General features: G+C 33.4%; 1 protein-coding gene across 1 annotated transcript in view; it reads left to right on the top strand.

Annotated features, from left to right (window-relative positions):
* The window catches only part of LOC124534005 (lissencephaly-1 homolog), a 30,210-nt gene extending 3,248 nt beyond the window's left edge, over positions 1-26,962 (top strand). The window contains exons 2-10 of the mRNA XM_047109614.1: positions 458-599; positions 15,488-15,641; positions 18,302-18,448; positions 19,406-19,562; positions 20,047-20,224; positions 20,651-20,786; positions 22,409-22,564; positions 23,480-23,675; positions 24,744-26,962. Of these exons, the coding sequence (XP_046965570.1) occupies positions 562-599; positions 15,488-15,641; positions 18,302-18,448; positions 19,406-19,562; positions 20,047-20,224; positions 20,651-20,786; positions 22,409-22,564; positions 23,480-23,675; positions 24,744-24,817 (1,236 nt within the window). The 5' untranslated portion in view covers positions 458-561 and the 3' untranslated portion in view covers positions 24,818-26,962. The remainder of the gene's footprint in view (positions 1-457; positions 600-15,487; positions 15,642-18,301; positions 18,449-19,405; positions 19,563-20,046; positions 20,225-20,650; positions 20,787-22,408; positions 22,565-23,479; positions 23,676-24,743) is intronic.
* Positions 26,963-27,999: the final 1,037 nt, after the last annotated feature.

Raw genomic sequence — 27,999 nt, 5'->3', positions numbered from 1 at the left:
AAAAATATTCTTAAGTAGAATATAATAAGGAGGTCAGCCTCATATAAACAAATAGAACATTATATTAATTATTTCACAGTTGAAATAATTTATCATAGCCATAAATACTAAATGGCAGACACAAATAAATATAAAAATGTTCTTTATAAAGGCTTTCCTTTAAAATTATTGAAGAACAATAAACTGTGTTTTTTCTAGGAAGTTTAATAATTATTAAACATAAAAAATGTTCTTTATATGTTTCGAAGGTATTCTCTTGAATAGGTCATAATGTTTAATTGGAAATGAATAACCTCTCAAGACTACCAGTGGCCTCGGACAGGCAGCTGCTGACCATACATCATTCTTTTAATTTTGTATTACAGTATGTTGCCTTTAAATGATAAAGTTTGAGTCAATTATTTTATGGCATGTTTTTGTAACGTGCAGCTTTTAATATGTAATTTTTTTTAAACAGATGTGATAATGGCAACGGCGCTTCCGCCGTCGCCCGCGTGAATTTGTGAGACTCAAGTGCAGTGAACCTCCAGGGCTCGCCGCCTCAAGAATAAGCCGACCACAATGAAAATGGTGTTGTCACAACGGCAACGAGAGGAGCTGTGAGTACAAGACATAATATATATTTAATACTGAAAAGATTAACCAATTTAAAACTTTAAACTTTCTATATCAAAACTTGTAAATAATTTAGAGTCGTTTGTTATTTGCTATTATATTAAGGTTTTTTAATATTTTATGTTATACATACTTAATAATATTAATGGAAAACAGCCTTTTAAATTAAAACAAGGCGCGTGCCTTGAAGCTTTTTGCGCGTTTTTTTATTTTCTAAGATCTTATCACATGTTGCCTCGGCGCCGGTTCAGAAGAGGCTATTTATTTTTTTTACTTCGCATTACAAACATGTGCTCCAATTTTAAATTGTATATTTCATGTTAAATGAAAAACATTTTTTCCTGGGAAATGCGATACAAAAACAGACTATTGATAGCAATCTCAAATTATACTTGAACAAACAGAATACTACCATCGTTTACGTATAAGTTATAACCCGTTTTACTTTTAAAGTTTGTTCATAACTTGTTTATGTCAAGACCTGCCAGCTTTCGGTGACAGGTTACATATTAAGTCATGTAACTACATCGCGGAAACGGATGTTGTTTTGACGATACGATGCGACGTTTTATGATAGCGAAGCCCTATGTATGAAGACATTAAAGTTTTAGCCAACTATAACTTAACTCAAACTTTACAGTTTCATATTTTATATCAGTAAAGTATATAAATTTATCTTATATTTTATTATGACCAATAGTTTGCACAAATATAATAAAATCTGAAAATATATCTCAGGATACATTTCAGCACATGTAACTTGATAATATTTTTACTCGTAATAAATAATGTTTAATATTTAATTTTCGCTAGCTAGAAAAGCCCTAATCAGGTCACTTAAAATTTGGTTGCTTGGGCGCCCTGAACGTCTCTCGACCTTTGAAAGTAACAGTGTTCCTATAGCGTTAAGTCATTGACCTCGCTGTCGGCGACTTCGACGGTGGTTACCGGAGTATAACTTTCTTTATAAACCTAGAAATCTCAACCGTTAACACTAAACTTATTCGGTTTAACAAGCCTATAGATAACATCAAGTGATCGTTACCTTAAAGTATAATCGTTATCAGTAATTTGATATCTAGGATTAATTATTATTCGAAGAATAGTATCAGTGAATTACAATTTCAAATTAGTTGAAAAGGAGAATGCCCAAAATGCTATGGACTTTAGTATCGCCACAAATTTTTTTGTGTCAACTTTAATTCATGTTTATTTTATAGTGATAATGCTACAGAAACATATAAAAATAAAACAACATGGCTAAAACTCCGGAATTAATAAATATAAAAGTATTATTAATAAAATAAAAGTAGTTGTTAAATCTATATTAAGGTACGCTATGGTTTGAAAATAAGCCCAGCAGTGACAGCTGTTGAAAGAATGAAAGAGAAAGAGTCAGATGGAGAGAGAGAGAGAGAGAAATAAAACAATTAGGCAATATACAAAAAATATTTTATTTCATATTAATCATTTATATTCTTCAAAAATATAACAATATTCTTCAAAAATGTTATCTAAAAATTGGGCTGGTGCATTTACATCATTAAACGTACGCGCCTGCTGATCTCTTGGTTTAATTGCCGTTTCTCTGATGAAGTGACAGGTGGGTTTTCACGTCGTTCACAATCAGTGTGGTTAAATTATAAGTCACAAGGTAAACTCTGCAAGGATTAAAAGTATAACTAAAGCAAAGGAGTCTCAGCCTCACAATCACTTTAGCTTATACTAACACCAATGCTGTTATACACGTACTAAAATATTACCACGAGCTTAAAACAAACAATGAAAACAGTTACTGAGTGACATATTACTCGTGCTGCCAGACAGAAGTAAAAGTTATTATCGATTTAGTTATCGATTATTTATTTATTAATTATCTGTTTATAAATTGTATCTATATAAACAAAAAGTCTTTTTAATGCATATTGCATATATTATAATAGTGTTATGCATATTTTAAGTATTTTTAGATAAAATGTAAAAAATTATATTATATGTATATTGGAAATTAATTTTAAAAATAAGAATCGAAACTCGCAACGTCATCATAATCGGACTGAGTTGATCGATTTTATAAATATACAATGTAGATGAAACAACTACTTTTTTTTTGGTTTGAAGTTATCCGGAGATATTATAATGTCATAATATTTAAAATAATTTGTTTAATTTTACTTTATAATAACTAAGTTTATAAAAAAGAGACACAAGAAGATTTATTGCGATACTATTATTGGGCATTCTCCTTTACGGTACTGTTAACAAGTCATTATCTCCGGTAAATGTCCGCTCGTAGAAGCAAAGAACTAATAACAATATTTTATTCTGATAAAAATGCGTTATGGTTTTCCGCGTGTATGTAATATATGTGAATGTACTCGTAATGCAATCAACTGCGGTTTTATCTCATGCCCGCTGCATTGCAGTACTATGACCTGGAGTGTCCTATGATCGCTTGATATGTTCTTCAAACTCATAGTGATCAAAGTGAAAGGAAAACCACGACCTATTCAACTTAGATTAACGCGGAATAATTGACCAAGCCCGAGATCCGATCCATTATTTCGTTTTGATCTCACGAACTTTAAAACTCTACCATATCGCAATTATATAAAGTCTGTTTCATTAATCTTAATTAAATTTATTTCTACGGAATGTGGCATAATATATCGTGTTATAAAAAATATGTTTATAAGTAGAAAACCGCAAAAACGCGTAGATATATTTGTGTGCTGTTAAACTAAGATTAAAATATAACTTAAAAATATGGACCATATAGTGCATGTACAAATAAGTATGCAAGTATTTTCTTATAACATTATTATGTAAACTTATAAAATGAATGTCATTATGTCCTTCGTATCATTCGTGTTGTACTTGGACACTGTTCTCGATCGGTAAATGTCGCAAAACCATTAGTTACGACTTTATAAGTAAGTGTTTTAAAGTAAGAATAAGTTGTGTTTTTTTTTCACGTTATGTAATAAAAATGTTATAACATATTTAATTCTAAAACGCTTTAAACAATAACATGTAATTTATTGAAATAAAAAAAATATTTTGATAATATTTACATTTCTGCTATTACAAGAGGTCCTAAGTAATATAATAATATAACATCATGGGACTGTCCACTTTTGAACTCTGTAGGGTTAAAAACTGGACGGTCCCATTATACTATTTAGGTATATTATGAAATGGCATTCGATAGCGCCTCTGATATTGGAAGATGACACGTTTACTTACAACCCTACCTCAAAGCGCAAGTGTAGAGCGGTTGTCTTCTATGACAATAATACTAAAGAAATTAAGATTGCACCTGTGTTTGCGCTCAAACATTGTCACGCTTATTGTCAAATTCGATCAGGAGGGATTATAATAATAAATATATTACAAGGTTGTTAAGAATAATAACGTTTTCACCACTTTCTCTGTTAAGGTGAAATTTAATTACTTATTTTTCAATAAATACCAGCCGATAGAGTTAAATAATATACCTCAGTGTAGTTATTAATAAAAATAAAAGTACATTAAAAAATTAAAAACATTTTGTAACTTATAAGGTATATAAAATTAGATACATGTTAGTATCACGTATTGTTACAAATCATACTTACCATCGCTGAGTTTTATTCTAGTATATAATAATATTATCATAGGAAATGCAACATTCCATACCTACTGCGATACCAATGAGGGTCAGTGACTGTATCTTCTATTAAGATAAATATAACAAATTATAAATATTAAATGTAAAAGTCTCGCGTTTCGTAATCAACTTTCAGTATGTTGTTTATAATTTACTAAGTAATTGTAAGTGATTTTACCACATTTTTTTCAAATATTTGTCGGAGAACGGGTGACAAAATAAATAGTAGAACCAATTTATAAGTAAACAATGTATATTTAAAATAATAACAATAAATTATACTTATTCTTAAACACTAATTACAGTTAATTCGATGTACAAAACATTTAAGGATTAATTATTACAGAATAAATACAAAAATGCGCTCACCTGGGTTAATCACCAAATAAACAGTTCAGAGCACCGATTGTGCCGTGTTCAACACTGAACCACTTCTGATCTGTTGACATCTGTCGAGCCTTTTTTATAGCAACTTGTCTTTTTGAGTCAATAGCACAACCGTATTATAAGATCGGAAGTTGATTAAAAATTATTATCTCCCACACGGCCATTCTGACGAGCAGCCAGTATGGCTCGCGAACTAAAAGAACACATTAAATCACATGGCCCAAAATATCTACATAACAACTCTCAGTGTAAATTGCCAAATCACATGGCCTTAAACACATACCAACTCACATGGTAAATTGTCAAATCACCTGACAAGCACACTGGCCAAATCACATGGCCTTAAACGCATACCAACTCACATGGTAAATTGTCAAATCACATGACAAACACACTAGCCAAATCACATGGCCTTAAACACATACCAACTCGCATGGTATATTGCCAAATCATAGTGACAAAGTGTGGCCAAATCACATGGCCTTCCACACCCGATATCTACCAACTCACATGGTAAAATTGTCAAATCACATGACAATAAGATATCTGCCAAGTCACATGGCAAGCTGCCAAATCACAGTGGCAACCGGGTTCACAATACAAACACATTAAAACAAAATTACATATATTCTAAATTGTCAAATCACATGACAAACACACACTTGCCAAATCACAGTGGCAAAGTGTAGCCAAATCACATGGCTTTCGACACCCGATATCTGCCAACTCACATGGTAAAATTGTCAAATCACATGACAATCAGATATCTGCCAAGTCACATGGCAAGCTGCCAAATCACAGTGGCAACCGGGTTCACAATACAAACACATTATAACAAAATTACATATATTCTAAATCAATAAAAACATTTGTGAAAGCAGTGGTCGTTGGCCAGGCGACCACTCCCCGCACAAAATGTTTACAATTACTACGTACATCTTATAACCACATCATACATATCGCCATATATTTCATATAAATCAATCATCCAAAGTATTCGATAACTCGCGTCCCATATCTGGGCTAAAAATACGTAAATCATCATGTGACACGTACAATTCATTAACTGTCATTATCATTAACTTATATAATAACGCATTGACCCTAATATTTGCCGTTTTGTTAATATTACGAGAATTTTGCTTTACGAGCACAACGTCACCTAAAGGGCACAATTTTAGCTTTTGTATTATCAAAGTCAATTTTCTGAATATTAGCCCGCTCGTCCATCCTTTGTTTCGATTCTTGACGGCAAATATCGAGGTCAAAACGTTCAATATTATCTGTCAAGGCTGATAAAGCGGGAGGAGACTGATTACAGCCCATGAGAAGCCGGAAAGATGTGTGAAAGTACTGTTAATTGCTAACTGTACTTCACCTACGACATCCTTCCAACCTCTCCTGGCAGATGTATTTTAAAAAATGGTAAAACAATTTGTCAATACTTTCATCATTCGCTCGACTTGCCCATTAGCACGACTAACGCCACTAGCGATAAAATGTATTTCTATTGACCAACTGTCGCAAAAACTTCTAAATTCCTTGCCTGTATATGAAGTAGCCTGATCACAAACTATTCTTTTAGGGGTCCCAAAGGTATAAATTAATTCTTTAAGACAATTAACGGTGGTTAAGGCAGTAAGGTTATTGACGTGTTTCAATATTTTGTAAAAGCGTCTATGAATACAATGATGTACTGTTTTATAGGTGTTTTATTGCCACTTAATTTGCGAGTCGTATCCATATGAACTGTGTAAAAAGGAACAGGAGGCTCATCAATAGGGTGAAGGGAAATTTGTCGAGAACCAGATTGACTGTTATTGACTTTGCAAATAAGACAATTATCAATAAACTTGCGAGTACATTTAGACATAATCGGGAACCAAAACTTTTCTCTGAAAACGCGATTTTAAGTTTGCTAAAAAGATTTTGACCTTGCAATATTTGTATAAAACTATCTGAAACTAAAATAAAATCTAACTCGATACTAAGACCATCAACAAAAAGCAAACACTTTTTTTTTTTCGTTTTGAACTAAATGAATTGTCTTTAATAGAATCGGGAAACACTCAGCCCTACTCTATATTAAACGTAAGTAGTTACTGTTACCTATTTGAATAATTATTGAATTTTATTATTTACTGTAAGAGAATTTATAGTAGCGGATTTATCAACCTTCGGTTTTTTTTATTTATAAGTTGAAAACAGTTTTCAATGTTATGGCCTTTTTTATTACAATGAGCACAAATTGGAACGACAGAGTTTTGGGATATTTTTTTAGATTCATAAGATAATAGGGGCACATTTTGAGCATTTATATTATTATTAATGACACTGCAATTTCTTTTTATATGGCCTAGCTTGTGACATTTGTGGCAACGTTCTGATTTAAATTCTGGCATTAAGTTAGGCTTAAATCGTTTTGGTAAAATAGTGTGATCAGGCTCTTTACCAAGTCGTTTGCGTTTATACGAGTTTAAGCTTTGGATTAACTGTGGCAAATTTTTTGGCGTCAGTCGTAACAAATCAGAACGAATACGAACATCCATCATACCCGAAATAACTGCCTCCACCAAGCGCTGTTCAGTCACCTCCACAGCAATCACCCTTTTTGCCAGCTCCCATTTTCGTGTAGCATATTCAGGAAGACTTCCAGCTTGATCACTAGTGTACTCAATGAAGAGCGTTAAGTCATCGTAGTATCGCGTTTCATCTGCAAACGTTTCAATAAGACCAGTTTTGAGTTCACTCCAGGTTAAAAGATTTGTATAATTACGACGTGCCCACTCGGCTGCACGCCCACGTAAATTTTTTCTGGATAAATTAAGAACTTCCCTATTACTATGATCATATTCTTTTATAAGATCATCGATATTTCTACACCAAACTTGTACGGTATCAGTTCTATCATCGGGGTCAAAAGTAGGTACGTAAATGTGTTCAAGATTTCGCATTCTTGGGGTAGGTTTCTCAATGGGTGGGTTAAAAGCTTTGGCAGTCGTTTGAATTAATTGTGTCATCATTTCCTGCATCATGCCTTGCATCAAATTAAAAGGAACAAAATCTACTGTCCTGCTTTCACGGCTGTCGCTTGCTGCTGTTGAATTTGCTGGGACCGCGTGACTGCTACTCGCCGGAGTAGCCCTTGGTGACGGTGTCTGGACTTTTCGTGCGGAGTCGTTATTGCCACTGCCAGAGGCCACGCAACCTGTCAGGTTTAGTCCCAGGATCGGAGATGAAGGACCAGCATCCTGCGGTGCTTCGTGATTCGAACCATCGGATTCACCAATGTCCATTTTGCTGCACCTGAAATCATAAAAATTTCTCGCCGTAGTTGGGGTTACGTAATCCCGCTTCTGATGTCGGAGAACGGGTGACAAAATAAATAGTAGAACCAATTTATAAGTAAACAATGTATATTTAAAATAATAACAATAAATTATACTTATTCTTAAACACTAATTACAGTTAATTCGATGTACAAAACATTTAAGGATTAATTATTACAGAATAAATACAAAAATGCGCTCACCTGGGTTAATCACCAAATAAACAGTTCAGAGCACCGATTGTGCCGTGTTCAACACTGAACCACTTCTGATCTGTTGACATCTGTCGAGCCTTTTTTATAGCAACTTGTCTTTTTGAGTCAATAGCACAACCGTATTATAAGATCGGAAGTTGATTAAAAATTATTATCTCCCACATATTACCTTTGCATATTTGATGTAGAGGTTAGTTATATTTATCATTTCCGGAATCACGTAAAACTTCCAATCAGATAGATATTAAACTTTCTTATAATGATTGATGAATTAGGAAAGATAAATTTAGGATATATACTATGTAGTACGTTTACATGTGGAACATTTTTGATATATAGCTTGTTACGTCAACGTAGTCGGAAAGAAAATTGTCGGTCCGCCCGGCCTTTCCAAGCGGACGCTGCCAAAACTATAACAGATACAAGAAAACTTTGTATACTTACATAAATACTGATCTTTTAAATGTCGATGGGCGTGCACTAGAATGTATAAGTCTGTACTGATATATTGTTTGCCTCCAATTTATTGTAGAATAAATATTTGTTTACATACTCCTATTAACAAAAAAAATCATGCGATACTATCATCTTTCTACCGATTCGAAGTAGGAACGAGCATGTAGCATCAAAACAAAAATTTACAATGTAACGAAAGAAATAACACACCTTTAGCTCTAAGAACTTGTTTTCGTAGCCAGCTTTAAATTTTAATACGAATATATAAATAGAAAAATTAATCATAGTTATTCTAAAGTCAGATATCCATGTAATATCATAGTGTATCAGGTTGATTCATCTCAATATTATTATGGAGCGAATGAACATGAACGAGTATTTACACTGGATAGTGAAAGTGTAACAAATTTCATAAACGATTCCCATTGTATATAATATTCAAACGATCTGCGATAACTATCTTACAATACCCGTCATACAAGACCTCCCATTGGCACTGAATTATTCAAACCGATTCGAGACCTACCTTGCATTTGACATAGTGAAAAATTATCTTACGTCATACTTTTAACATAATCGATCAAGATTGTAATCTTCTTATGCAATATCGTATAAGATATGAGAAAGCGATTTACTAATGTAAAACATTCGGCACAAGCTATCGACCCAGCCTATTGAACTCTAACAGACCGGCGCGGCCCGTTGACAGTTATTGCCGGCTACTTAATTACGTAAATAGACGTGTGGGTAATTCAGGTGTTCCTAAAATAAGCAGCTTGTTTGAAACACATTGCCCTAGTCTAGTTGACGGCCTTGAGATATCTTCATTCCTGAACGTTACTGACATCTGATAAACGAAATGTGAGTCATCGTGTTTGTCATTGGGCCGCAGCAAGTTTTATAGTCTATATGCTGCGTTTGCTTTGATGCTTTAATCTGTTGTGTCATTCATTGTTTTTTTTTTTAATATTGTTGCCGGCAGGTGCTTGAATAACAGATTATTAATATTTGTAAGATTGCATCCAATTCATATAGCAAACCGGTTATACAATTGGATGTACTGCACAAGTAATTGTCTTAGTTATTATATATCGCATTTTTACAGTTATCAATATATTTATTATTTTATGAACCTTACATATAACCTAACTTTTATGCAATAAAAATATTTTTTTTTAAAATACGCCAAGTGCAGTACTTATATGTTAAAAAGGTATGCCATCTGCTTTTTTGAATGATTATAAAAAGCAATTAAAACAGACCAACTCGATGCTAAAACTTCACAATATTTTTTATTTGCCGTCATTAGGACAGCTAATTTTACTACAGGGCTGTTGTTATATTAAAACTCAATATAAGCGTTATTTGACGCAGTTACTTTGAAGTAGGTTAGCAAAACACTAAACTCTTTTGTATCTTCATTAATTTATCATCGTTTATACGATGTACGTTTTTCATAAATATTGTATATTTGGTATGAATTCTGGAGTAATTATTTTTAGTTATAAACTCACATTTATGAAAAGAGCGGTAAAATAATCTGCTACTTATTTGTTATATAATAGATATCAAATAACCTATAGACTAAGGATGTATCTTAAAAATTGTTTTTTAGATTATTCAGTATCTATTTTATTTTTCACTATTAGGTATGTACTGGATAACTTTTGCAAGATTATTTTAAAGTATATTCAACGTAAGAAAAACATATAAATATCAGTTGTATATTGTTTAGCTAAAACAGTATGTGATTGAGACCTAAAACACTTACAAACTATTGTAGGGTACTAAGAGCCGTTGTCCGATCGAGTTGTCGCGGATCGTTTGGAATGCAGTCTGCACCGGTCGCCGGACTCCATCCGCTAGTTACTCTGCCGCGTGCCGCAATATTCAGAATGCATCCCTATTACACTGCTCATATATAAGTTCGCCTTGAATGCCTGATAAGGTCGATGTGGCCTTCTTGAACGTTGTAACATTATCTCGTATTCCTCTAGCCCTTTTGTATTTCAAACAATTACTAATGATTTATTTCGTTGAACTAAATTTTACATTTCAGTCAAAGGCTTGACACTAAAATATATTGATTAGGGTTATGTCGTTGGCGTTATAACGTGTTTTAAGTCGTCGACCTTCTCCTCAACTTTTCTTCAAACGCAAACCTTGTATCGTGCTTTATTCCTCGAATACTAAAAATCTTTACATAATAAAACATCTTTGGTTTACTTATGAACACATACTTGCTCCGTTACCATTGTAAATTTGGTACTTTCAGTTATTTTCTATGAACTGCTAGAATTAATAATTTTTTATATAAGTTAATTGTATGCAAGTTTCTAATATAATTTGTTATTATATGTGCAAAGTAGAGAATGTTAATATTTTTTATGACATTTGAATCTGTTATTTCATCGTGAATAATTTGAATTTAGGTAGTTTGATGAGATGTCTTTTCATCCCACATTAATGGCAAAGTTGAAGATATATTTGTACAAAGGGGAATCGCAATGACGTAGTTCTGTCGACGCCGGTCGGCGCCTCTACTCGATCGATAACCGACCCGCGTAGGCGACTACCCCTCTCATTCTTAGCGACAGGAATGCGATGAACGAAACCTAATTCATAGTATATTTTTAGAAAATTGTCCCTTGATATAAAAATATGATATCAATTTTAATATAAATAATAGAAAATACTTTACGGAACACATGAACTATTATTAGGCATTGTGTATTTATTGATCTATGGAACTACTCATCACATTCTGTTGCAAGGACTAGATTCAAATTAACATAAGTATAACTCTTATTCAAATATAAATGTAAGTCACAACAATCTTTGAAGTATCTTTTAAAACATTTGTGAGCTGTTTTAAAATAAAATTAAAACGTATCTCGAAATTTCCTTGTTTTGGACATTAAAAAATATATACATATTGAGAAACCTTGAATGCGATGTGTAGGTGTATAAATAAACACATCCATGCGTAAGGTGGATGACGTAATAGTTAACGTTTCGTTGCCGAAATATATGTATGTACGTATTAATTTATCTCCCGACGTTCTATAGAGTATCAATTATGACTTAAGTTTCGTAAAATTATGAAAATTCAAAGCAATTTCGGTTAATAAGTTTAACAACGATCATTGCGACATGGGCTCTCGCCGATTACCGAAACACTCGCGGAAAACAATTTTGGAAACACAGTTTTAAAACTTATTCCGATCACGTGTGCAAATTACTTGCTACGTGCCACTTATACTAATTTCTTTAATTGCATTTGTCATACTACGTCTTCGTTACAAAGACATTTGTATTTCTATTACCGCGTTCCTGTTACTAGACGACGGTTTTGAAACAAACTGACCCAATGGGTTCGTTAACATTGATTTGTATTTAATTCTATACGAGTAACAGTACACTTAATGGCTGTAACTGACGTTAAACATAATTGTATCAATTACTTCTGGTATAATGTCTGTAATACGTTCTTATCGTTTATATTGGTCATTAGTATTGGCTATTTATTCGTTGAACTACGTCGTTTAATAAGATTTGCATTTGTTAATGGCGATTGCCGACTATGCCGTGTTATAAGCAAAATAGGAAACACAAGCGCATTGTGATAGCACGTCATTGAGACATAATATCCTGGTCCTAAAGGAGATGTGTTAACATAGTTGTACTAAAAAAAAAATTTTTTTATCTCATTGAGGCGTCTTTAGTGTATCAGTTTCAATAAGTTGATAATAGAGGTGCTGTGTTGAGTAAATACGAAGTGGCATTGATACCGCTAAGAAATTGTAATAGCGTGTAAGTGCCCTTTAATTGGATTTATATCGACGGAAATGTACCGTGAAAGTTATTTTCTCAAGCGGCCCCCGTTCGGCCCGCGCCTCCACGCACGAAACCACTTTCGCTATGCTCCATCGTCTCTACTGAACTTTTGTACTGCCCAAGGATTAGATTCGTAGCGGTGTTCAATTAGAGCACATGTTATGCAAAACTACGAACAGGTACAAAAGATTTCGAAGTCGAATTTTACGCTAAGAACACACTTGTTACTTCGGTCGTATCATACCCAGGTTGATTTCAGTTGGTAAATTTTGTTGATGTTAATTTGACTGAACTTTTTATACGTAGCCTAAATAAGGATAGCATGTCTTGGAGTTGCTGCGTGTTTTCTATTATTATCAAGCATTAACAATAACATTGACATTGGCAGAATGATTGTGTACTGAAACTGATAGATCCACAAAGCAAAAGAGAAATAAAATTCGTTTTATCAAATTACATTAGAGATAGTGTTAAACAGAACGCTTTGCAATGATTATTTATTATTAATAAAAATCCTAAGTATACTAAAGTTCTATCCTATAGTTTACTAAAAATAAATGTTACGAAGTTGATATTGCGATCATACATTGTTTTTTTTTTCACAGTTCGACGTTTCGGCAAATTGTATCCGCCGTAGACACGCAAAATCGGTTCGTTCGTGTTAATATGTTATCCGATTTATTTGTAATTAGAATGAGTACCCGCTGATCTCTTTATGATACTTAACAATAAAGACGAAACCCTTTTGTATTCCTACAAAGACTTCATATTTTAACCGTCTTAATTTATCCATTTTAGATTTTAGTAAAATCAATAATTATCATTTTTAGTTATTACATAAATATCTGTATTTTATCTATATAGTGCTATTTATATTTAATAGAGTTAATTTGCTCTTGTGGCCACAATCTTAATTGAAAAAATCGCTTTAGATGTAATAAACGGGTGTACTATAATAGAACCGCTATATCTTTATACTTAAAAATAAAAGTTGTAAGTTGTACGCTCCCACGCAAACAATAGGAGCCCCTGCAATGCTGATTGTCTTAGAATCGATTTAGTTTCACCGGCTAGGTATCTGACATATTAAACAAGCGAGAAATGAACCTCATTCAAGTATAAACGAACGGCCGGAGACGAAACGCTCGGCTGCCCGATTAGTAATAGATATAAATGTTTTTACTTTTACATAAAATATTAAAGTCAAAAGTATGACCTAATCGAATACATAACTTACTTTTATCGCTGAGCGTCAAAAATTCTTAATCTGTTACATTTAATAACGAAACGAAAATAAAAATGGCCAGTTCTGCCCGCGGCGCGCCGCTCGTAGCGAAATTGCAGTCGCGGTTACGTAAACTATTGACAACAGAATATACGATCTTCAAATTGCTTCGTTTATTTTAATGTGTGTTACCTACGCACACATTGATTGAATCAATTTAATTAAGTATACGAATGATCAATTATGGCTCTACTTTAAATAACGTGCATTTTTAATTTAGAAAAATTAAAAACAAAATTTTATGCTAAACCCCGAAGTCTCCAATAACATAAATATTTATATTAATCATTATTAAAGATGGATTAATTAGTAAAACAAATATTAATGTAGCTTTTTCGGATAGCGCTGAATAATATAATGCCTGATTTATAAAAGGGCCAGAACAAGCTCAAGCTTTTCATCAAATAAAATGGATAATTATTCCACGAGCCAGCCTCACAGTGCATACAAACTTCGATTAATTTTTGAATATTAGCGTCTTGCACCTGCGCACTAAAGCATTTCTGCCGAATATTGAAGGAAATGTGGAAATCGTGGATGCGGGCCATGGAGGTTACAAAACCGGCTTATCTATTTAGGACAAGTTCGAAGCCACGTGCTGCTGACCTTTAGCATCATTAAACCTTTTAATTGGTATTCCCGAAAATACTGGTGATATACATATTTTTAATGTACTATTATGTACAGTTCTATTAAGAACTTAATGAAACTGTATTAAGAATCTTTATTAAGAATAAAATAGTACATTAAGAATCTCAAGTTTATTTCAAATAAAAGTATAATTTCATTAAAAAATTGTGTGCTGACAGCATCCGTTGCATAATTGTTTTGGCCGTAATTATTATGCTATAAAATGATCAGTCAATTAAAAAATAAAGTTTATATGTTCTTATTGGATTGATAAAAAGATTTATTAATAAATAGAATCAAATTACATTGATTCGAATCTGGTGGCTGAGAAAGTTTTAAATTAAAAATGGAATTAGAAAATGATACGATAAATATTACTATCTATTTGTCGTGTGTGTTAAAAAGGATATCATATAGGCCGAAACATCTGACTTGTATGGTCATAGATCTTTTGTTATTCTGTCTCGTCCACGGCTTACAGAGCACTATAGTGTGTGCGTAATACTACGGTACATCCGTAAATTTATACGTACAGTTTTTTAATTAGTAGAAAGAATGTGTATGCGAATCTACATTCATTATTTTATAAATACAAAATAAGCTATATTTGGTAAATCTGTTATTATCTTACTCTTTATCTGAGTCATTCGTGTAACTGTCGTCTTCCTCAAGATTTATTATTATCAAACGTCGTACTCTATCTCTTGTAATGGATTAATTAAAGAAAAGTATTTAAGTCATTTTGTTAATTATTAATAAAGAAGTACCACTATTGTGTTTTTTAATTGTATTTATATAATTATATTATTAATAAGCATAACAATACTTTCTATTGAATGTTGTGCCTGTATTTACACTGACTCACTCACTCACTCTTCGAATTGGAACACATAACTATTGCTCTTTGACGGTAGGATATGTAATGAATATGTGCTACCTATACCTACAGGGACCAGCTAGTACAGTACCAAAATTCTGGATATCATTTCTAAGGAATTGAATTTTTAAATCAATCGAGTGTTAATTTCTTTCTCGCTTAATACAATTGAAAGCAATTATTAAGTTTTTTTTTATCCATCGACAGGAACAAAGCGATCGCCGACTACCTGGGCAGCAATGGCTACAATGACGCGCTGGAAGCGTTTAAGAAGGAAGCTGAAATGACCGGCGAAATGGATCGCAAGTTTGGTGGCCTACTCGAGAAGAAGTGGACGTCGGTTATCAGACTGCAGAAAAAGGTATATTTCGAAATGCTAATACTAATTAATCATCATAGATAGAAATATCAAAGATAGAAAGGCTTCGATTCAAATACAAACATTTTCGATTTTAGAAATATATAGGGTTTGTTTTTAGAAATATATATGATGTACTGTAAAGTAGGTACTACTATCATCATTATCACTGATGTCGAATTGGTTTATAACTATTTGGTTTTAGTTTCGAAACCTAAATAAAAATATTAAACATATATATATTTTCACCGTAACTAATAAAATAACAGCCTAGGTAGATGTTAAATTGTTGAATATGAATATGTTTGTTTTGATAAAAACTGTTTGTAATAATATTTCAAAATTGAAAATACTAGATAGAGAAACTTAAGTATAATATTATGTAGATGATAAAAAATGATAAGTTGGTATTCGTTAATTTAAGGACAAGAGATATTTACTCTCTTGCCATTTGTTGTCTTGTCGTTCCGAATCGGATCCGATACGAAAAAGCCTAGTTTTGTGAGTTATATTTAATTTTGAGTGACTCCGTGGGATAAGAACAACCTTTCGCAAAGCGTGCCCAAGTAATTTGCTTCATAATGAGCGACGTAATCTCGACTCACGTTTACATCACTAATCACTATCAATATCATTGACGTATGAATGGATGTTTCCCAAAGAGGGACGGATGCGGTCATTGTCGAGCTAAGAAGGCATCGTATAGGAAAATCTCCGCGTCGACCTAGCAGTGTGCCGATCGATCGCTGCTGCGACATTTTTAGGTCAGCAGTGCCATTCAATATTCACTTCGGATCTCACTCGTGAAATATTAAAAACCGACTAACGGTTTTACGCTATTCTGATACGTGTATCCTGTAACTGTTATGACTTTATAAATAGTCAATGTTGCATATCACTTTGGACATTTGTGTCGAGTTGAGTCGAGTTACTTCTTATAGAATAGAGCTACCGATTGAACTCGAGCTAGGAAATACTCTTATTTAGATAAGCAATATATATACATATACGTCATAGGGACGTGGACATTTAAATGGGAGAAATATCATTCCTGATGCAATGCGCCACCGATCTGTGAACTAAGATGTTATTACAAACCGGAACTCAACTATACCGATCAGTTCGGGCTTGTACAAAGCTCAAACACTAAGTAAATAGATACAAAGTCCAACTTTAAATACGTTATGACTCATGGCTCTATGCCACGGAATATCATTATAAAAAGAAAATAAATAAATCGAGATGGTACACTCAAACGATTATGTAACACGAAATATTTGAAACACAACAATGCATACACGTTTTATAATAAAGGCTCTATCACGACAAACAATCTGCGCGTCCGTACCTAGCAAGTGTGTTTATTACAAAACAAAGCGAGTCCCATGCCTTTTTCTTAAAAGTACTGTAATTTAATCTGACAATAATATGAAAAGGATGTTTATAATTACGTAATCTTGCTTTTAATTTTTTTATGAGTTAGAATGTTTCCTGCGACTTATCTCTATATGTTAGATACATCCTTTTAGTTCTGTACGTTTTGGAAAATTAAATGTTAAATGTCACATACGATGTTTTGGTACTTATTTCGTAGTTTTGCTGGGCAGTCGATTTCAGTTGCACTTAAGTCGATTTCATTATAATATAAAATACTAGTAAATACTTTATTGTCCATGACCGTTTTGAAATTATTATATAAACTTCCATATTGTGTAACTTCTATAATACAATTTAAATTCTAGATTTATTTATATCTATACGAAGATATCTCTATATTCAGAAAAAAATCTTTTTTTTTATAATCCAAGCTTTTCCAATGCATGTTGGTAGCATACATGTGGCAGAATTTTATTGAAATTAGACACATGAAGATGTTTTCCTACATTGACGAACTTGATATGGATTAAAAACACATAGTAAGCATTTAATATGGATTAATCGCGTCAGTATCAAACAGCTTACATTCATGGATATTATTATCTGCTGGTCGTAAAGTGAAGTAATTTTAAATTTTAGTATTACTGAATAAATGGACTAACTAACACAAAAATAATGATTTTTCAATCATTCAATATATTCATAGAAAACTTAATGTTACCATTGACTTTATTTTTAAATTATCTAGTTAAAAATAACATAAGAATAAACAAATTAACATGTCGCTGTAAATAGACAAATGTTACGATCGATTTATTATCTGGACTAACTGAAAACTTCTGAATACTTAAACAGTTTATGTATGACTTTCTGTAATGTCTATTTCAAGCATCTATTTATAAAACGACCACGAGTTAATTAGATATTTTTCATAAAGTTACTCTTAATTTAAACAGATACGTAGATGATATAAACTTAATCATGTTATAAGATATGCTTCTTGCTACTTATTTTTCTAAAAGTACACCATTATTTAAAAGTCACTAGCGACCTGCCCCGGCTTCGCACGGGTGCAATACTCATACTAAATATACTACAGAATTTGTTCATTAACGACATGCCTTCCTCTCGATACACTATCTATTTAAAAAAAACCGCCTCATAATCCGTTCCGAAAGGATTCATTTTAAAGATAAGCATACATAGGGACATAGGGACGAAAAAAGCGACTTTGTTTTATACTATGTAGTGATTATACGATTAAAATGTTTTATTTTATTTTACAGGTGATGGAATTGGAGTCCAAACTTTCCGAGGCACAGAAGGAATTCATAGAGGGAGCGCCAACGAGAGCGAAGCGCACGCCGACCGAGTGGATTCCACGTCCGCCCGAGAAGTTCTGTCTTACTGGTCATCGGGCCACCATTACAAAGGTAAGGTAGTCATGATATGATCATTATTATAAATTAATCTTATATAGATCCCTTGAAACTATTACACGAATTGCCAAACGAAAATTACTCGAATTCATATTTTTTTCATCCAACTCTTATAACCAAAGTTGTTCCCAAATATACTCAGATTTTCTAAATAATCTAAAACTATTAATTATCTAATAAACTGAATACTTTAGTGACATTTGCTATTTAAGATACATAGTATTAAATATGCAGTTTTTATTAACAAATATGCTTTATTTTGCAAGTTAGGATCTAATATTGTCGTTAATGTATTTGTCAATTTCCTTACCAATCCGATTATAGATTTCCGCAAAGTACTAGTTTGTGAGAAGAGAGAGACAAGGTCTTAAGCTGTTTCCAATAATTAATATCGTTTAAACCTTGACTTTAAATAGACACGTTAGGATGTATTAGATCGGTTTGATGCAATAATTGTAAACCTGTTCCTATCACGATGTTTTTATTTATTTTTCTAAATAGAGTAGATTCAAACAATCTCTTGGTCTAAGTATGGGGAGTGTTTGTTAAGTGAATCTAAGAAGAATATAGAACCATAAATCACCAATACGTTGATGGAAAGTTTTAAAAAAGGGTTCCTTTGGCGGTTTGGTGTAATAATTACAAGTTGGCTTAAGTATATGTCGAATCCTTACCAGAATAAAGCTATATACATACTCAAAAACAAAGGAATATAGCGAGAAATTAGTATATGTCAAAAGAAAGACTTATATTGTAGTGACACAAAATCGCAAACATTAGTAACAGTAACAGCATTAGTATAATTTAAAATCCATCATATTACATGTATATGGTAATTATGAAATAATATCATGGGAAATGGAAAAGTACCCAAAGAAAAGTACAAAGTTTTAGAACGAGTGAACATTTGTGCGAATTATTTCTAAATTGTTTCTTCGTTTTCATCCGCAGGTAATATTTCATCCAGTGTTCAGTTTATTGGTGTCCTCGAGCGAGGATGCGACAATCAAAGTATGGGATTTTGAGAATGGCGACTACGAACGATCCCTGAAGGGCCATACCGACTCCGTTCAGGACATCGCTTTCGACCATCATGGCAAGCTACTAGGTAAAGTACCCTTTGTTTTTATTCAATGAATTCCATACGTCCAATCATCTGATTACATATATTTATTTTTTAATTCCTATTACAACAACAACAACAGCCTGTAAATTCCCACTGCTGGGCTAAAGGCCTCCTCTCCCTTTAAGGTTTGGAACATATTCCACCACGCTGTTCCAATGCGGGTTGGTGGAATACACACGTGGCAGAATTTCTATGAAATTTGTCACATGCAGGTTTCCTCACGATGTTTTCCTTCACCGCTGAGCACGAGATGAATTATAAAGACAAATTAAGCACATGAATCAGCGGTGCTTGCCTGGGTTTGAACCCGCAATCATCGGTTAAGATGCGCGCGTTCTAACCACTGGGCCATCTCGACTCCAAATATAAACAAATAATCTTGCGATGGTTTATAATTAAAATTTCTTTGTAAGGAATATCGAAGGCGATTAAACTCAATTACATGTATATTTTTTTCTATTTATAGTGTCCTGCAGTGCAGATATGTCGATCAAGTTGTGGGATTTCAACCAGACATATGAATGCATTAAAACTATGCACGGTCATGATCACAACGTCTCGTCCGTTGCGTTCTCTCCCAGTGGCGACATCGTGTATTCAGCCAGTCGGGACAAGACGATCAAGGCGTGGGAAGTGGCTACAGGGTATGTTATCATTCCTAGCCTTTTATATTATTGACCAAACATATCTGATATACTGACGTATTTTCCATCAAGAGATACGTATAGTACGTCACAACATAGATGTAGCATCTTCAAATTCAATAAAACCTATTACTGCCGATTCACATAACCGATATAAATAGATCCCTATAGTGCCATTCAACGCTGCTCGTCGCTATAGATTCCCGCGTCAGTGACGTGTCAAATTGACGAATATATTAGGTCATATGATATTACAAGTTATGACGTTTGTGTAAAGATCATATTCACATGAGAAATGAATATTGATAATTTGGGAAAGCGTACTTAATTCGGATGTGATCGTTTTTACGAGTTTTGCCGATGCTACATCTAAGCTGTGTCGTATTGTACGTACTTTAATTAAATAAATGCGTTGTTTTGTTGTAGATACTGTGTGAAAACATACAAGGGTCACCGCGAGTGGGTGCGCATGGTGCGCGTGTCGGCGGACGGCGCGCTACTGGCGTCGTGCTCCAACGACCAGACCGTGCGCATCTGGAACGCCGACACCAACGAGTGCAAGGTACGCGAACAACAGCCTGTAAATTCCCACTGCTGGGCTAAAGGCCTCCTCTCCCTTTGAGGAGAAGGTTTGGAACATATTCCACCACGCTGTTCGAATGCGGGTTGGTGGAATACACATGTGGCAGAATTTCTATGAAATTTGTCACATGCAGGTTTCCTCGCGATGTTTTCCTTCACCGCTGAGCACGAGATGAATTATAAAGACAAATTAAGCACATGAATCAGCGGTGCTTGCCTGGGTTTGAACCCGTTATCATCGGTTAAGATGCACGCGTTCTAACCACTGGGCCATCTCGACTCTCCGCATCGAGTACATCACTAACCTGGAATCTAATATACCGATGATTTGAACGAAGTAACGATAAACTGTATTGTATCGCTTTTGGGGAATCGCTATCAGGTCTGACCTGACGAAAGGAATGGAATATTTTACAGCATTATCTTCTTGTTTAGGTATAATTATAAATTGATTTGATCGAGAAGTGTTTGACAATGTTTTGTATTTGTTATATTATCGATGGAATTTAACTCTTCAATAATATCACAAGTATTTCACTAAATCTACTGTTATGAAATTTTTTAGTCGTCCATAAATGGAGACGATAAAAAAAATGTGTCAATGTAGATGTCAATCAAAAACTATTGAAACATTAACTCTGACAATATTACACTAGAAAGTATGTACCAAATGAGATCGTTTGGAATGAAAAAGTCATTTTAGAGATTTTTGCAATAGGCTATTTGACAATGCGAAAAATAAATTGTGAATTTTTGTAATCAGTGTATATTAAGAGTTTAAACATGGTTATTTACTAACGAAAGTTGAATATAATACTTATTTTATTAAAAAATCAATAAATAAAAATGCATTTTTTCAAACGTTTGTCACGTGACACAAAACGCTCCTGATTGGCCGGGCTTATGATGAAGTCATTTACTTGTAAACCTTGCTTTTCTACTATATGTACCACAGATTAAAATACAGCAAAGTGACGTCACCGACCCCATTGCAGCGCCATATTGTCCAAGTAGCGTTTTCGCGCGTTATTTAAATATGGAATTTTTAATATGATATTTTTCGGCAAATATGTACTAGAAATAAAAAAAAAATCAACTTTTACTGGGTTCCTTAACCTCTACTGAATATTATAAAATGGATTTTAAAAACCATTCAAATAGCCTATTGTGACGATGTCGTTCTGGATGAGCCATGTATTAGCTCAGTAAATATGTCAATGAAATGCATTATTACAGTTTTATTGATTAAGACTTGTGTCGTTGCACAGATGGAGCTCGCGTAACCTCTACTAAATAATATAAAATGGATTTTAAAAACCATTCAAATAGCCTATTGTGACGATGTCGTTCTGGATGAGCCATGTATTAGCTCAGTAAATATGTCAATGAAATGCATTATTACAGTTTTATTGATTAAGACTTGTGTCGTTGCACAGATGGAGCTCGCGTAACCTCTACTAAATAATATAAAATGGATTTTAAAAACCAGTCAAATAGCCTATTGTGATGATGTCGTTCTGGATGAGCCATATTAGCTCAGTAAATATGTCAATGAAATGCACTATTACAGTTTTATTGATTAAGACTCGTGTCGTTGCACAGATGGAGCTCCGTGAGCACGAGCACGTCGTGGAGTGCGTGTCGTGGGCGCCCGAGTCGGCCGCGTCCGCCGTCAACGAGGCGGCCGGCGGCGACAACCGGCGCGCCAACCACCAGGGGCCGTTCCTCGCGAGCGGATCCCGTGACAAGTCCGTGAAGGTATGCAACTTTTTACAACAACAACAGCCTGTAAATTCCCACTGCTGGGCTAAAGGCCTCCTCTCCCTTTGAGGAGAAGGTTTGGAACATATTCCACCACGCTGTTCCATTGCGGTTTGGAATACACTTGTGGCAGAATTTCTATGAAATTTGTCACATGCAGGTTTCCTCACGATGTTTTCCTTCACCGCTGAGCACGAGATGAATTATAAAGACAAATTAAGCACATGAATCAGCAGTGCTTGCCTGGGTTCGAACCCGCAATCATCGGTAAAGATGCACGCGGTCTAACCACTAGGCAATCTCGACTCAACAACTTTTTAGTATTAATTAATTACTAATATTACTACTATACAGCTAAGCTTAAAAATAGCCCGTAAATGTCCCAGAGTTAAAAATGATGATCATGATGAGGCAAACGCTGCCTATGTTAAAGAGATGGTTTGTTTGTTATCGCGTTGTAAGGTCTGGTGTGATAAATAACAGAATTTAGGCCGAACAAATCAGCTAAAATGTTTTTTTCACTATGTTTCCTTGTTACCTAGTGACTCTCGGCTCTGTAGTTAATATATTCAACGACAACAACAACAGCCTGTAAATTCTCACTGCTGGGCTAAAGGCCTCCTCTCCCTTTGAGGAGAAGGTTTGGAACATATTCCACCATACTGTTCCATTGCGGTTTGGAATACACTTGTGGCAGAATTTCTATGAAATTTGTCACATGCAGGTTTCCTCACGATGTTTTCCTTCACCGCTGAGCACGAGATGAATTATAAAGACAAATTAAGCACATGAATCAGCGGTGCTTGCCTGGGTTCGAACCCGCAATCATCGGTTAAGATGCACGCGTAACCACTGGGCTATCTCGACTCCTTGTTAATATATTCATGTACGATGCAATGTTGTTTATTCCAGATCTGGGACGTGAGTACGGGCCAGTGCCTGGCGACGCTGGTGGGGCACGACAACTGGGTGCGCGGCGCGGTGTGGCACCCGGGCGGCCGCTACCTGCTCACCGCGTCCGACGACAAGACCCTGCGCGTGTGGGACGTGGCGCACACAAGGTGCCTCAAGACGCTCTACGCGCACCAACACTTCGCTACCAGTCTTGGTTTGTATTCAATCTTACTATACCAGGGACGTCGTTGACATCCTCTATAGCTTAGTGATAGTGTGGTTCCGGATCACAGACCACATAATCTATTTCCAAGTAACCATACTTCGTATTTTTTTACTGGTTTTAAGGGTGAGTGTGTCAAAGCAATGAGACCCCAAAAAGAACATCAATCAAAAATCAAAATCGTTCATTGTACATTTGCCATTTATTCAATTATAAAATAACTAGTTCTCGCCTGCGGCTTCGCTCGCGTTATTGTTGTTGGTCTTGGTGTCTGGCATAAAAAAGTAGCCTATGATAATCATTACAGATCAAATTAGCTTCATACGAAATTTCATCAAACTCAGTTCAATGATTGGGCCGTGAAAAACTACCAGGAGTTGCCATCTCGCTTATAATATTTGTGTAACAACTGTGTGAAGTGTCCTATCGAATCTCTCAAACAAGGTTGCTTCCTGAGTATCCCCAATTTTGCAACTGTATTTTTTGATGATATAAAATAATCAAAGTAAAAAATACTTCATTTAATATGATTTAAAATAACATTAAACTATCACTGTTTATATCATTTTATTAAATGTTGTAAAGTGAAGATGAGCTCTGCGCACTTGTGTAAATAAAACGTAGGCGCGTGGTCTCGGGAAAAACACTTGCCAGACTTCACTTGAACTTCACCTATTTACTAACGCCAAACGACGCTCGTTTTTTATGTGGCCAGCCCGAAGACTCGTTAAATTTGAAAGAACTTTGAATGCAATATTCTTAAAATTTTAACAGTTTGTTTTTAGGTTAAGGCAATTATTTCATACTAATTATTGATAAATAAAATGTCAAAGCCTGACATTATGGGGGTTGGTATCATAACAAACAAATAAAATACTTTGTAAAATGTCATCGATCTAATGTCTTTGTTTATGGTAATAGTAATATATAACTGCTAGAATATTAGTATTTTATGGCATGTGAATCAACTATAACTATTTTTTATGCTTTTTATCTAAATCTATATTATAGAATTACATTTATTACAAAAGTTTATTACAAAACTTTATTTTTTTACAGATTTCCACAGGAACTTGCCATATGTGATATCGGGCAGCGTCGATCAGACCGTCAAAGTTTGGGAGTGTCGCTAAGAGCATTGCCATTTTAGTAACTTAAACTCACCGATGATATTTTTATCATTATTTTTCACATTTAATAAAACTTCAATGAGAGCATTAAGTTTCGATTTTAATGGTAAAATCATTCAAAGAAACGAATAAATAGTTTTGATAATTTATTGATATTGTTTCTTCCTTCCGTTCATTGCGATCTAATGTGGTGTACCTGACAATGCTATGTCGAAATTGTAAACCTGTCTATCAAACTTCTATTCGTATGGTCTATTGATTAGAGTAACACATTCCATTAAAACTTAACGGCTCATAGATAATTATTGTATGTGAATAGTTAATTTGTTATGTCTGATTTTAGTAAAATTTCTAAAAAATAAATGACGTAGCATTCGTCATATGCCCGATTGAACGATGGAACGAGGAGTAAAAGCTGTGTTATAATTTAACTTTTCATTATTCTATTTTATTTTATAGTTATTGTTTATTCGTAAGAGCGTTTAGATGTAACTTTATTTGGTATGAATAGTTAATGTTTTTCTTACTTGTCCACTCTATAAAACTTGTACCTTAATTTGTTTACTTATAATTTAGTTTTATTAAATTTAATATTGATGGTTATTCATGACAATCAACCTGGATTTAGTCATTTTATGTGAATCACATTAAAAACTCATTCAAATTTTTCTTGTACATAATAAAGATTTTAATTCTTTTTTTGTCTCTGCTCGATTGATCCTCATTATGTTTGTTTGCATTTCTGCTAACAGCATTAATGGATATCTCAAGGGACAAGAAACTAAATAAATGATTGTTTAGTTCTATTGCAATAAGTGTGATGCTGATGAAGATAATGTATGCTTTGTTTGTAACAAATTGCAGTTTTAAAAGGACTTATTTTAAGTTTTGTCAATTCAAAACTTTAACTATAAGTTAGAGTGTTATATTTTAAAGATTTTTTTACTATTTATTTATATCCTCGATGTTTTAATTTGAAATGTCTCAAACGAACTTGTTTTATGAGCTAGCGCTTTAAATTACTAATTAAGTGGTTTCTTGCAATAGTCTACCATACAATAAATACCCTTATATCGGTTTAAGTTGTTTGAATTTACAACATACTATATTATAATCAACATAAAGAGAAGTGTGTGATATACAATATAATTAATTTTTTATTAACTATGCTGTTTGTGGTAGCTAGACACAAAGATAATTACTGATGCCCCTTTCTAGTTATTTATTATCGATATCGAGGAATTTGGTTGCCCGGTATTTTATAGAATTTAGTAGTAGTCGTAGTATTGAGTATTGTCATACTATTAGATGCTTTGCAGTGCTAGCACATGATTATATGTATGAATTACAAATGAAGAGCTACTGTGATACCATGTAAGGTAAATTAAATGTTTTGAACCCGCAAATTACGGCTTAGCTATTTTATACTTTATGCGAAATTATCGCTGCAAATATTACATAACATGGTACCACATGGCCATTTGCTTAATCAATGTAGATTGGTAGTGTCAAGGAGATTGTATATAAAGTTATTTGTCTTTAAAATTATCAAATAGTAGTAATGAATGTACATGTTAATATTCTCCCTTTATCTAACTTGATTAGCGGAAATATATAAACACAAATAAATAAATAAACTTTTAAATATATTAGATGATTAATTAAATTTATTACTAATAATTCTGGTGTCAGTATAGTTTAGATATCATAATAATTAGATATTCTTAGAAATTCCGAGCTACATTTCTGAAATCATAACCGATTGTACATCTATAGTTAAAATTGAATCTTTTTATGTAATCTCCTTGATCCATATAAAAAGTCATTAATAAGTTAAAGCTTGCAAAATATATTGTACGACTTACATAAATAAGAAATTTGTATTACTATAATCGAGTAAATAGTATTTGCACTCATGTCAAAGTAAATTGCTTATAATATCAACAAAATATGTATGTCAATCGACTACCAAAATCCTCTTCCACATAGTTCAGTCTTGGTCTATTAATAACATTATCAGAGGATTTTGTGTGCCCATTTAACCATTGTATTTTGTCTAAATTTATATAGAAAATGAACAACCAAAATTTAATAGAATTTGGTCTAATATTTTCTGTAAATAAATCAATTAAATATGTAATTTATGAAGTCTTTATTTATTTATTTATCTGGCCTTTAATAATTCCATACCTATCATTACCTCTGCCTACACTCTATAGCTATCGTTTTTCACTTTTACAATATTAATTCCGTACACTTTTAAAACTAGACGTAAAGTTTACCTAAATATATACAAAAATTGGGTCTGATTATATTAAAATTACACATTTTGTGTACAATTGTTACTATACCAGTACGAGGATGAAGTTTGGCTCCAAAATATAATGATGAGAATTGAAAGTAGCTGAATTAATCGTAAAAGTTCAGTTCAAGTATGTTTATAAAGAGTATAATGCTTTCATTTATAAAAATATTTTATGTGAAACAAATATACGAATTGAGATATATTCTGATTGTCGACTTGGTGATGGAAAGTTATTCTGGAGAAATAAATAATGCAGAAATAATTATTATAAAAAAGTGTTACATACATTTTTTTTTTACAAAAAAAAAAGTACAAATAAAACAAAAACGATTTCGGCATTTTCGGCTCTTCCCGATGCGACTATGCGTGCGTGTGTGTGCGTGTGTGAAGAGTGCGTGAAGTCATTCTTGAGAAAATATAAATTGCGAAATTTAATGTATAACTAGGTTTCGTCCTCGTCTTTTTACATTTTAGTGCCCACTAAAATCTTTATGATGGCTGTTTTCATCACGGATTCGATAGAACCAGGGTGTTGTTAATAAATCGTAAACTCGGCCAGTCACGAAAAGTTAAAAAAATACGTAATTCAAACTTAAGAGTTGCAGTTCGTGTTTATAAAATATTAGACTACTTAAAAGTCTTAAAAATAGTAGTTCGTAAATCGACTAGTAAATAGTCTAATATTTTTCATTTCATTTGACTTAGGAGAACTCTAAAAACATTTCGAATTTCTAATTATTTTTTCACTTTTTAGTGCATTTAATATTTGTTTTGAAATAGTGTTTTGTTTGAAGTCGTTTTTATTTATTAACTGGAATTTTGTTTTAACCTGTAGGATTTGGCTAACGAAAAAGCAAGCTTTAGCGTACAAAGGACAAAT

The sequence above is a fragment of the Vanessa cardui genome, chromosome 12, assembly GCF_905220365.1.
Source record: "Vanessa cardui chromosome 12, ilVanCard2.1, whole genome shotgun sequence".
Taxonomy (NCBI): Eukaryota; Metazoa; Arthropoda; class Insecta; order Lepidoptera; family Nymphalidae; genus Vanessa; species Vanessa cardui.
This window is presented reverse-complemented; position numbering and strand designations above follow the sequence as displayed.